Source organism: Amblyomma mixtum, chromosome 8, assembly GCF_055824585.1.
Source record: "Amblyomma mixtum isolate Tamu chromosome 8, ASM5582458v1, whole genome shotgun sequence".
In the NCBI taxonomy this organism is placed as follows: domain Eukaryota; kingdom Metazoa; phylum Arthropoda; class Arachnida; order Ixodida; family Ixodidae; genus Amblyomma; species Amblyomma mixtum.
In genome coordinates, this window is record NC_143019.1 from 35,505,003 (window position 1) to 35,518,534 (window position 13,532).

Here is a 13,532-nt window from a genome sequence, read left to right on the forward strand (position 1 = left end):
ACATTTACTGAACAGTGATTGTAGGAATAGTACCAGAATGATTGCTGATGACTTGAGCATTCCTCAAACGCAAGTTTTTGAGATCGTGAAAGAAAACTTAGCCATGAGGAAAGTGTGCGCGAAGTTGATGCCGGGAGTGTTGTCAGAGGAGCAAAAGGCCAATCAGAAAGTGATCTTCATCATGTGAATGCGGACCGCGATTTTTTGCCCAGCACAAAACGGCAACGTTGCCTCAGGCCCCCCACAGCCCCAACTTGGCCCCGCCAGACTTTTTTCTATTCCCGAGAATAAAATCGACGCTCAAGGTTAAACATCACGGATCGGTAGAGGCGGTTCAACAGGCCGTGACGAGGGAGCTAAACAGCATTCCGGTCCAGGCGTTCCTGGTGGCGTACGAAAACTGGAAAACTCTTTGGCAGCAGCGTGTACGTGCGGAAGGGTGCGGCTATGAAAAATTTTAATCGTTTGTACTATTCTCTTGAATAAATTTTATTTAAAAAAATGAGTCCTACTACTTTCAGAAGAGACCATGTATTCACTTCGTTCTGCACGCTTTTGCGCATGCTTGCATTGCCGCTTAAAATTGGGGTTGGGAAACCGGGAAATGACCACGGCGCAAAGCTTCATTTCAAAATACGGCGCCTCATGGAGAGCTTACGATATTTACCATTACAGCCGGGCTGCTCTGTTCCCCCGTTCGGGAAGAAGTCGACGTGTCCTCTGGATTCCATAAGCCCGAACTCATAGTTGCTGAGGTCGCCTCCATTTGTATGGACTATGTCGACAAATGCCGCATCCGCTTTAGATAAGGAGACATTGGACTCCTGAAATAGAGGTCCTGCAGGGTCCAGACCTAAACAAGAACAGAGCCAGATTAGGGAGGTACTCTTTTTTGTACTAGCCTCCCCTCCAGAGGCGTGAAACGATGCTTAATTCACAGTGTTCGTTTTTCACGACTAGTATTGATTCTGGCCTATGAACGCTATCGCGTCACACTCATAAGGCGGAGCTTAAGTGTCTCATCTAGTTTTTAATGTACACATTCCGCTCTCGATGCCCGCGTATTTTTATCGCTCCAACAATGCGTCCAATGGCAGAAAATACCCGGAATTCAAACATACGCACAGGTACTCTAGATCCACAAGAATTCGAACTTACGCCCTACGACGCACAATCGGAAGCATGTGTGGAAGCTTAAAGGTGCACTGAAGAGGAATCTGAACTCGTCTTTTTGCCGCGGGAACTCGATCTACACGTTCCGAGCATTCTTAGAAACTGCGACTTATTGCCCTGTGTGGCCGATTTCCCTAATTAAATCGAATTAACGTCCGGCTCCCGCCTTTTTTTTTTTTAATTCTCCCTCCTACGGTGGGCGGAGTCCACCAACGCGGGGAGTGCCTTTCACCCAGTCCCGTGGCGGCTTGCCGCTCTGCCATCGGCGGAGTAATACGTTGTAGTCCGTAGAAGCAAATAGTCCGCGCGTATTTTTATTTCTGCGGGCTTATTTTGCGGTTATATTATCTTCAAATGAAACTATTATTCACGGAAACCTAAAAAACAAAATGGAGCGAAAGCAAAGCCTCCACGGAGCTGGCTGAAGGGCACTCCACGCGTTGGTAGACTCCGCCCACTGTACGAGAGAGAATTTAAAAGAAAAGGCGGGAGCCGGTCGTTAATTCGGTTTAATTAGGGAAATCGGCCACACAGGGCAACAAGTCGCAGTTTCTAAGAATGCTCGGAACGTGTAGATTGAGTTCCCGCGGCCAAAACACGAGTTCAGATTCCTCTTCAGTGCACCTTTAAACATCTAAGCAATCACTGGAGCGCCGCCGTGCTTGATTCAGGGGGGCATTCAGACTGGCCAAAAAACTAGTACTCTGTGTGGAGCGTTGGTTAGTTAAGGATTTAGGCAGGAAAATTAGCACTCGGAAACTATCAATCCAATAAAAAGAGGCAAATGCAGGATGAGCTGCTTAAGAACGAGCGCTACAGCAATACGAAGTATTTTGTTTTGTCCATAAAAGTTGGCACTCCAGTGGTTCAGCACACCAAGAGTTTCAAAGAACACTTTCAAAAATCTTAAAGATAGCAGGCTTAAAATACACAATTATTTTTTTTCTGGAACATACTATAAGCTGCTTTTAGCAATGCTATTTTATGTATTCCAAATTAGGTGGCTAATTGATTGAAATTTACTACTAAAGTTTTAATGTGCCCACTCTGGTGGTTAGAGCGAATAGCTAGTTTGTAGAAGGCAATCACGCATTATTGTTTGAAACAAAGGGATAGTATTTTTCTCTGGTCAATCGGCGCTTTTTTTCTGAACAAAACCGGAACGGAGCACATGAGGGGTTGTAGGAAGCTAACTGCAGACGTTGCGTCTGTTGATGCAATCCATGATTCGCAATCCATAAAAAAAAATTCAGTTAGCTAAAAGCAAACCTAGAAGAAAGTCTACGTCTTTTACTACACATTTTAAACTTTCATCAACGTGTCACTTTCTCTTGTTTTTCCTAACGTTCTAATTGCTCGCTTTGTTATCCTCTATTCACCAGTGCTTTCATGCTGTCGTCCTCTTTTTGTTTTGCTTAGCTATTATCCATGTATCTGCCTTGTATCATTACCGAGAATGTTTTTACTAGTACATTGTGAATTGTTCGTCTTTTATTAATAACAGAATTGTTCATTTAGTTTTCAGTCATGACTTTTTATGTTCTGAATTACAAATTTGCAACTGACGATGCCAAATATCATTTGTATATGTCTGTACGCATATGAATTGTTAAGGGGCACAGACCCCGTCAAGCTGTCTTCTTAATGTTTTTGTCTGTGCTCCAGACCTCTGTAAAGATGACGAATGAAGATGAATGAATGAATTAAATGTCTTGCGGGTGAGTACGGCGCCAAATTGCAACTGTCACCTTTATTCTTCCATGGCATACACCTCCTCTGCTTCGTACCTCTCAAAAATAGCAGCCGCGTGGTTGGTTATGCTATTATTTTTCTTCTAGCAAGCCGCAAAGGACCAGAAAGCGCCTTTCGTAGTTCTATAGCCCAGGAAATCCGAAATGGCTGCGTAGGCACTGCGACACGTCCCTAGCATACGTTGCATTTCCAATGAAGTCCATGCGCGTCTCGTGAACTCTGTTTGCGTTTTGAGCATTAAAAAGCACTGCAGTTCCTCGCACTGCAAGCCTTTAGAGAATAACTGTTTCTACGCTCAATAAAATCAAATGGCATCGCCCGACCCGCGCCTTTGAACTGACCTTCGGCACTAGCCGTTTGAGTTTGCTTACTAAGAAGTTAATTATATAATTTCAGGCATCCATCAGGCCTAACAGCTGGTTCCCGAAAGGTACGTCTTTTTATTTCAACCTCGATATTTTTAGAAACTTTTAAAACGGTTCGCTGCAACACTCCTGATTTTAATTCGGTTCAGATTAGTTTCTGCAGATGGCACAATTATGGCACTGGGCACGTTGAACACCGCATGCAAACCTCGCCGGGCACTCGAGAAGTAAGGTCGACCCAGGCTCGTTGCGGAAGATGAGGCAGGACTACAATCTGTAAACGTACCCGAGTGAGCTTCAGCATTCATGCTCATCATTGGAACGAGCTAAGACAATGCCTTTGACTTCGGTCCAAGCTTGTACTGCTAATATGGCCAATCGATAGAAGTGTGAACCCTTCACATGCAAAAGCACAGAGCTATATTGTGAAAAAAGAACACGTAAGGGGTTTGAAACTTCACCTAACGTCTTTGATATTGTCAGCTACCAAATTTTTAAATAGAAAAAGTTACGCCATAAGCTCAGATCTGGATTAGCTTATGAGCCAATTCCAGTGAAAGCTGTAGTTTAGCTTTTGTAACGTTAAGGCGTAGCTACTTCCTTTACTTTATGTTTTAGAATTCCTCAATCTTATCTTGCTTCGTGCTGTGACTTATCCATAGTAGATGGCAACGCTGCCAGCTAAGCGCGTATTAGTGCTTCGCTTCGGCTTTTAGAGTACAACTTGTGTGACATCACACTAAGCGCGCAGCTGCATCAATTGCTGCGCCTCCGCTCCTCCACAGTGTGATGGCATATGAACTGCCGCGCGCGGTCCACGTCTACTGCCCCTGATGATGATGTCAGACAGCACCGCTGATTGTGACGCCATAACAGTTGCCGCGGGCTGGGGTACGCTTCAGAGGCTTCCTTGATGTTATGAGCTGTCCCACCTTATAAACCTAAAAATAGCTGTCGCTGTAAATAAATAAATAAATAAGAGATCTTAGGGAAATCCAGCAGCTGCATCGAGATGACCTTTTCTTCGCATAACAGTGCGCCAGTCATGCGCTCAACAAAGGTGTTTCACACTGTCTACGCCCATAGATTACAGTGTATGGTACGCTGAACTAAGTCTTTAACAGCATCATATAAACGAACCTTCTCCATAAACGCCCTATCATGAACCACTGAAGGGGTTTACTTCCATAAAAGCATTATTCTCCCCGGTATTTTTTTATATTTTTCCCTTTCCGCTTGCTCAGGGGCGACCTAAAAATATGCACTTAGCCGGTTTCGTTCTCTGCCTGCGCAATATTGCAGCCTCTCTAGATGGAATGCAAGGGTTTTATCGATAAATTCATTCTAAATTTTACCTGTGATTCGTCCGACTTGAAGCCCAGTATTGCTGTGGAAATGCCGGCCGGCAAATCCAACAACGTGTGCGCCCAGGCTGAATCCGATAAGGTGCATGTGTTGTGTTGTGAGACTGCAGTTAGACTCTATCATCATCTTTTCCAATAATAAAGAAAGCAGAACACCTGGCAAAGGAGTGTTTGCTGCAGCCGATCGGTAGTATGGAGCCGCGGCTCCGTTTTTCCAATCCACAACCAATACGTTGCAGTTACCCTGCAACAACAAAAAATGCATCAAATAACTTGTCTTCGCAGTGCGGCCGTCGTTTGGCACGCAATTTTTTATAGCTTTTGCTTCGAGGGACTTCCTCTTGAGCAGTGTGTGCCGCTGAAGAAAACTCGCGCTGTCTAGTGTTGACGGGTGCGAATGAAATCCAGAATAGGGGAAAAATGTTATAAAGTGAAGGGAGAACTCTTGAATGTGCTCTCTCTTCTCATGGGATCCAGGAGGCCCGCCACCAGGTCTTGTCGGGGCTGGTTTGTGTGCTGCAGCCTTCCGTGTATACGCGCGTATGTCAACTGCCCCGGGCACTGGCACCCTCCATACAGCCGGTCGCTTGGATGCAGCGGAGGTCGGGTGAAAGTTCGCCACGTCGAACATGCCGCGTCGCCTGCGTGATGGACGAGCGCGCTGCATCGGCACTGCGTTTCAGTACAAGTACCGCAGCGTGAGATGCGTATGGACCGCGAATGTAGGTCGTTCTCTCTGGTGAAAGCGATCTTTCCCTGCGCGCTATATATATAGATCGGTCGTACGTTTTTTGCCGCCATTGCCAGTGTTCCTAGCAAAGAGGCGACACGCCTGCGCTCTAACCCAGACAGGACGAAAAGGTTAAGCGGTATGGGAGAACTCATGAATGTGCTCTCTCTTGTCATGGGATCCAGCAGGCCCGCCACCAGGTTTTGTGTGCTGTGGATTGGGTCACCTAGAGTGGTCTCATGCCACTCATAGAGTAGAAGCTCTAAAAAATGTCCGACATTAGGTTATGCGATACAGATAGCCCTCCACTCAGAGTTCTTGCGAGACAAAGGGACGTAGCAATAATAATTGCGAAATCGGGGAGGGGGGTACGATGCTCGGAAAGAACTCCACAGCGTCGAAAGCAGTACAGAGCCCTCCATTACGGCATCTTCATTGTCTCAGTGCAGCTTCTATACGTTAAACCTAATTATTCCTAACGAAAATACCAAAATTATGTAGTTCAAGAAGGTTGACCATGAGGATGAACTGCCAGGGTACGAACATGGACCATGGTCATGGGGCAGTTCTTTATATTGTGATCTCAGCTGACATTTCATTTCTCTTCTCACTTAAATTTCGCTCCCTTCATACCCCTCTTCACATGTAGCGTTGCGAACAGGGCATTCGCTGGTTAACCTCCCCACCTTTCCTTTTTTATCACCGCCCCTCTTGCACAGAAGCTTCGCAGCAAGTCTCCACCGACGCGTCGCATATATGTGATCCTCTCTATACAGGGCCTCTGCCGTTACAATATACTTAACTCTGCTCAAGGAAGAGACACTCCTCATCGCCACTTTGAGCTTCGGTCCCATGCATTTATAATCCATTCCGGTAATTTTCCCTTCTTATGGAAGAATAGGGATAAAATTTGGAGAAAAATGAATTTTTGCGAATATGCAAGAAATTTCATGAACCGAATTTTTTTCACTTTATCCAAATTTATGAAGTTTGCAAGCTTCTGTTGAGAAAATTGGCCTGAAATATCGATTTATTTCGTTTAAATTATGGGAATATTTGGTTACGACGTGAAATGTCACAAGTTACATGAGCGGCGGTACTGAGAACTTTGTACTGCCTTAGGACTAAATGGCTGTAATAAGGGTCGGACTTTAGCCAGGTTTTTTTGCGATATGTGACCCATTCGAAGGTGTTTTATATAAGGTTTGTCTAGTGTGTCACTTCCTGGTGAATTTCATTATCTTGCAAAGCACTGCCACTGATACCGCCACCAACCTCGTGACAGATGGGTAGTTGGAACAGCATACTCCTACCAAATGTCAGACACAAGTAAACACACAACGTCTAATACAACTAGAGCTCCAAAAGGGCACCGACATAATTGGCCAACTACGGGACACTTATATACCCACACCCCTTAAGTCAGCAGATCCATCCAATCTACTTCCACCTAACCCAGAACTTGATGCCGACATCACCTTGAACGAAGTCCGCCGAGCACTCTTCAGCACTCGCCGTTCTACGGCGCCGGGGCCGGATGGCATAACGTACAAGGCACTACTCAATCTGGACGAAGTCTCCCGCCAGGAACCCACGGAGCTCTTTAATAACCACTGGCAAGCTGGGACGCTCCCATCAGCCTGGACCCATGCCAGCATGAGATTTATACCCAAACCGGGCAAACCCCTCACCCTTCAAAATTTGCGCCCCATCTCCTTAACGAGCTGTGTCGGCAAGCTCTTCGAGCATGTAATTCTCAGTCGCCTGCATACGTTTCTAGAAACAGCAGGTTTTCTCTACAACGTTCAATTCGGCTTCCGCCCAAACGTCTCGGCGCAAGACGTACTTCTTGCCCTTAAAGAGTTCCTCTTTTTCACCAAGCGCCGTACAGCCAGTACGCGAGCCATACTGGCCCTGGACATTCATAAGGCTTTCGACACAATAAGCCATGACCGTATCCTCACGACATTAGCCACCACGGGATGCGGCACCCGCATATGGCAATATATTCGGGCCTTCCTTCAGGGACGCACGGCAGAACTCCACCTTGGGGATATTGCCTCCCAGCCTTTCCCCCCTGCCTAACCGGGGTACCCCACAAGGGACGATTTTGTCACCTGTACTTTTTAACATTGCCCTAGCGCCACTGGCAAAGGCCCTTGCTGCTATCCCAGTGCTCCACACAGCCATATACGCAGATGATATAACGCTCTGGACAACTGGAGGATCCCTTGGAACAGCCCAGGATATCCTGCAATCAGCCATAGACATCACCACCACTCATTTAGCAAACACAGGCCTCCGTTGCTCTCCAAATAAATCGGAACTCCTGCAGCTGAAGCCCCTCCCTAGTCACCCCCAGATTGAACTGCACATGTACGGGAATACAGTGCCCATTGTGCCTCAGGTGAAGATTCTCGGCCTTCTCATTAACAACTCATTCGATGCAACCGCCACCCTTCAGCTCTTGCAAAGACCGACCAAACAGGTCGCTGCACTTATCAGGCGGGTAGCAGCACGTAATCATGGGCTGTCTGAACGCGAGACCCTCAATATGACAAATGCACTAACCATTAGCCGCATTACATACCACCTCCTATACCACATACTCACTCAGCGGCAAACACAACAGGCAGACATCCTAATATGCACGGCTGTCACCTCCGCCCTACGTCTTCCACGGACGGTTAGCACGAAACGTCTCCTGGCCACTGGTACCCACAATACAGTGATGGAATTAATAGAGGCTTAACGCACCAACCAATTAGTCCGCCTGAGTCGCACAGAAACAGGACAACGCCTACTGCGACTGCTATGTCTCAATCCACCCATTCCCACCCCAACAAGTCCTACACCTTAAATGATTTCTCTGCGCACTCAGGATCACATATATCAGAAGCCCCTACCGCGCAATATGAGCGCTAGTCTCCATCAGGGTAGGCGGCAGGCACGAGCGAGCTATTACACGAAAACATACAGCAACCGCTCCGGTATCCTTTATGTTGACGCGGCAGAAAATTCGAAACCAGGATATTTCACGGCAGTCGCAGCGAAGACGGCAAAGTGGGGGCCGCTGCCACTATCCGGACTAATTCGCCTGCAGAAGCGGAAGGAGCCGCCATCGCACTTGCTCTGGCCCACTCCACCATTGACAAAAACGTAACTGAAATTTGCACAGATTCCCAGGCCGCGTACCACCACTACCTAAAGGGCATGGCGACGCCGGCAACACATCGTATTCTTGCCACAGTCACCTCTATCGACCGAACGGTTACTCTGTCGTGGGTCCCTGGGCATACCTCGATCCCCGGTAATGAGCGCGTTCATGCGCTGGCCTGAGAACTCTGCTCCCGGACCCCGGATGATCAGGCACCCAACCCTGCGAAAGAGGCCCCATCGGTCCTCTCTACATATCATCAAATCACAACATTCTACAAACTCAACCACATGACACTGCCACCACCCCACAGTACCTTGTCGCCCTCATCCAGCGCCACATGGCGACAATTACAGACAGGCTGTTTTATTTCCGCCCACCGTCTCTCATGCTTTCACCCCACCTTTCCTCCTGATTGTACCACCTGTGGCGTGCCCAGATCCACACTTTTCCACTACCTTTGGGAATGTCCTTCCCCAAAGGCAGTACCCCCCATCCCCAATCCCACTCACTCTTCCTGGGAGGCTGCTTTACGGACCGCTCAGCCCGCCGGCCAGAAATGGCTGGTGGATCGGGCTTTACGTGAAGCACAAGTCCGTGGACTCCTGGACCAGTAGGGGACCACCCTGGAAGATTTTGTTTTGTGTAATAAAGTTGTTTCGATCCATACATCCATCCTTACTGATTTTCTCACGTTCGTATTTTTTTTCACTGCGTCTTGAGAACTAAATTGAAGAACTTGTTATAGCCGCTGAAGTATTGGAAATAGGAATATCTCTAATACCCCCCAATGTGCGTTTGGGTGTGTTTCGGCAACTAGTCCTGGTGTTGTGCAAAACGAAGTCGCATTCCTCTGTTCCGAATGAAACTCATCAAGACAGCTTCAAATCCCTCGGAAGTGGTGCCCATTGTATTTGTAGCATTGTCCATTTTTTGGTACTTGGCACTACAATGTCTTTTGGGCTATATATATTCGTTCATGCCGTACGTCCTTTTCCACTATGACAAAGAAGAGATTTTCGTTTTAATTTTCCACTGTTCCCTCATTAAGCCAGCCACACATTATTTTACTTATATTTTCACCTGATATAATTTGCACCAGGAACAACGAACAATTTATCGCCGCAATGTGCTTGTCGCAAAGCCACACTTAAAATATGACGAGCAGTAAAGATAATTCCTAATTAAATTCTTTCAATAAAAACATCACGCAATGAATTCTTGTGTTCAAATTTAAATCATGATAATTTCGTTCTACTGCATAATATTTTCATGCACCTCAACATAGCCGCTACTGTGCACAGAAGTGCATTTCGGAATATTTTATACATGTGCGCATTTGCCGAAATAGTTCCCTTTAATTCAATTCTGTGTGCTTGTCTGCCGTATATTTCTCTTAAGCTTATTGCAAGAAAACTTCTGGGTGAACTGTTCAGTCCTACACATTTATCTCTTTTACTTTTTTCTATTTCATGATTCGCAAGCACTTATTGACAGGTAGCATTTTATATTTTTACTACACTAAAACTGCAGGCCTCGACTGCACTTTTTTAACTTCTGCTTTTTTATTTTTGCCGTGTTACACCGATGCTCAACACAATCGATAAAATTGCCATACGAGTTCTTTCTGCTGCTTATATTCAAACAATTTTTCTTTTCCAAATCGCTTCCGCACCATACAGCACCATAGTCATCGCCCCTTGCGAAGCTGCTTAGTGTAGAAGACAGGAACAAAATGTTACTCGGAGCACAAACTTGAACAAAGCGGTGGCGTTAGAAGCCTCACTTCTCTGAAAAATATTCCGACGAAATTACTGTTCTTAGCCTCTCGGATTTCTGCAGGTCTCTGCGAGTACTCGAAGCTCCTTACATTTCTTGGCAAGAAACATATGAACTAGGAAAATAAAGATAAGAAGTTGTTCATACGAGTACTTATGCTTGCTGCCGTGTCCTCAAGGAAGGCAATAAGGGAATGTGAAAGAGAATAGGAGGGACAGAGAAGGGTGATATCAGTACTCTATGCTATACATTCAGCGCTGGAACACAAACGCTGAGCTGCACCTTACAACACCTTGATCTTTTTCCGCTGGCGGAAATGAAGAGGTCCTAGTGTTAACAGTCTCTTAGCGACGGTTTCAAGGACCACTTGCGCGTCTATCTTAGCAATCCTTCTTTTCGCTGTAAAATACCAGCTCCTACATTCCAGCGAACAAGTCAAAATGACAAACGTCACGTGGGGTCAAACGCCCTACAGCGGCACGTGGGCCATTAGGGACGCCATAGAGGAAGGCTCCGGGTCAAATTGGACACTTGTGAGTCTTTACCGTGTGCTAGTATCGGAGAGCAAGCATGCGTTTCAGTGTTCTTCCTGCACCCAAATGCGGTAACCACTACAGGGATTAGATCCTGGTATCTAGGGATCAGCAACGAAACGATAAAGCCACTAAACCACAGAGTAGTATGTGTTTGTATGCTGTGCGCTTTCTGTAATGATCAATCTTTCGATGTAGATCCAGCGTCCAGGTTCCCGAGCAATTTAGCTGTGCTGAAAGTGTTAATACAGAAACCTCACCTTGCGAACCTGCAGTAAAGCATTCTTTAGTTTTTGCACCCAGGATTTGGAACCATCTTCGGTGAATCCATGCGTGATAACGTAAAGTTCCTTTCCGATGTCCGTTCGAGATCTTGCGTAATACCTAGCCCACATCGTGTGATTTACTTCAACCCCCTTACTACTGATGTTTGAGTAGAGCCGGAACTTTGTTCCAATATCTTCTGGTGGTGCTGGTCCACCAACATGTAGAGCCATCCTGTCCTTTGGGAGGAAGCAGGTTATGTTTGGGTAACAGGCAGAATTTCCTTGCCGCTGATTCATATAACTTTTTACCTGCGGGAAAACAAAGCGCAAACGCGCCAGAAAAAGAAATGAACGCATACGTTAGCCCTGCTACGTAGACAGTTTCTTTAGTTCGAAGCATTCATGCTTTTTAAAGCAAGGTTTAGTTGCTGTGGTTTGTTTAGTGCTCTTAACGCTGCACAGTTTCTGTAGTAAGGAATCCCCGCCCCAAAAAGCTAAGATGCAGCCGCACTCAAGGGTAGAGGACATTCTACTTTCCTTTTCAGTCACCTGAAGCGATCTGTCGCATTTCCCTCCTCCTTTATTTCCTCTTTTTTATTCCCCACGCACACCATTCTCTTTTAAATTTCTGCAGTTTAACGTAGCTTTGGAACATATACATAAAAAATATTCGGCAGACACACCTAAAACTGTTTACATGTGAGAATGCGAAAGCATTAAAGTTCCGGGCCACGCTAAGTCGCAAAATGACCACGACTTAGAGGCCTGACTATGCATGTTTGTGCAGACTGCATACCCATTACGTTGCTTGTAAAATTCTTAGGCATGCTATATTGCAGAATGATTTTGAGTGAAGACTATGACGACGCGTCATGACTTTCATAAGTCATAGTACATAGGTCATAGGTCATTGATGTCTTTACATGTTCGCTTATATGTGTTGCCACATCGTACACCGGCGCTCTGACATCCTCCGAATTTCGTGTAATAGACGGCCGACGGACGGCGCCGGCTTTCGTGCTAATGGGATATATAATGCTTTCGCATTAAAATAATCTCCTCGAGTGCAGAACACCACCAGAGAACCAACCTAGCGTGTCAATTTGGGTACCACTGCTGATGGAGCTCGAATGTACGCGCTGTCCATCCGGGCATGCAGAATTTGGCGCTAATCCCTCTTGCACCGTGCGCACGTAAAAAGAGAAGCAATGAACACTGGTCATGGTTACGAGGTGCAGTTTTATTGCTGATGTCGGCGTCTAAAGGGACGCTAAAGGGGCTGCGACACCGGCGGCCGTATTATTTCTGTAGCGTGGAGACGCGGGAGCCGTGCGCAGTTTGTTGGAGCGGACAGTGTGTTGTTCTTTTACCTCAGCTTAGCGTTGAGGCACTAGAATGCTACTGTGTTGTTACTCTAGTACGAGCGTTGTACTTCATTAAAACCGCGATGCGGGTGCATCTGTTTTCTTGTACAGTTTAGTGTTGTTCCGTTGTTAGCCCGCAATAAACGGTGTTGTCTGCTGCCTGTGGTGTGTCACTCATCGGGCGATACCCTGGATACCAAACCACCCTAAAAAGAGAGGTTCCCTCAATAGTTAACTTGAAATTGACGAATTTAGCAAGCTCATGGTAGTGAGGGATTCACAGCTCGCCATTACTGATAGACATGCCACCTACTAAGTTTTCCAAAAAGCAATTATTTTCTTCGCTGCGGCATGAACACTTCTAGCTTCCTCATTCTCCTAAATGAAAACTGCGCAACGTAGCCAACCCTGATATCGCGCATGTCAGGCGGCGTGTGGTTTAAGGGTGTTAGGCTGTCTCTGTACCAATATTCCGTAAAGTGACACTGGCATTTAAGAATTTTGCTGTTCGTTCTTCTTGCGCTCGAGCAGTAAGAGAGATCAGGTTCTGGCAAGTTGGCTAGCCGGTGCCTCTTGCCGGGCTGTGTTCCGGCGGGACTCTGCGATAATTAGGACATGAGAGACTGAACAGCTCCGATTGCTTCCGTGAGCGGTGCTGATATCTCGTTTACTCAGCGTGCCAGTGTTTCATGCTGAAGAAAATCTCATGCTTACTGAATAAAAAAACGCATCTTTCATATAATTCCGCATCACCGACAGAAAAGCAGTAAAAGGCGATCTCCTGCCCCTGCGAGGGATCGCCTCAGCACAACGGTTCAGGCTTGCTTCATCCTTTAGGCAAGTAGTTAGGTTCAAAATTTCTTGCTCGTCCATATCTTCAATTCTCTGAAAAAGTAATACCGCAAGTCAAATCTCCGAGAAAGCAGCGTTACATCGTCATGTTCTTTGAGGCTGCCATATTTCTTATTTCGCGTGCAGAATCACTTTCTTTCTACAGGGCATGTCCGTGCTCATGCCAGCCACTTGCGCTTAAGCTAAAGGTGGCGGCG

General features: G+C 46.3%; 1 protein-coding gene across 1 annotated transcript; it reads right to left on the reverse strand.

The window, feature by feature from the left end:
* Positions 1–623: 623 nt before the first annotated feature.
* LOC149332070 (pancreatic lipase-related protein 2-like) lies at positions 624–11,416 on the reverse strand. Its single transcript, XM_089557461.1, has 3 exons — positions 11,123–11,416; positions 4,646–4,898; positions 624–853 (listed from the first exon to the last, which is right to left on the reverse strand). Exons 1-3 carry the CDS (start codon positions 11,414–11,416, stop codon positions 624–626), a joined length of 777 nt encoding a protein of 258 aa, XP_089413587.1.
* Between the last annotated feature and the right edge of the window lie 2,116 nt (positions 11,417–13,532).

Bases quoted from the DNA above. Each gene is read 5' to 3' on its own strand.
- LOC149332070 (XM_089557461.1), bottom strand. From the start codon at position 11,416: ATGAATCAGCGGCAAGGAAATTCTGCCTGTTACCCAAACATAACCTGC. The intron at 4,899-11,122 runs GTTCGCAAGGTG...TTGTTGTTGCAG, and splicing joins TAAAGAATGCTTTACTGCAG to GGTAACTGCAACGTATTGGT. The intron at 854-4,645 runs GTAAAATTTAGA...GTTCTTGTTTAG, and splicing joins TCAAGTCGGACGAATCACAG to GTCTGGACCCTGCAGGACCT.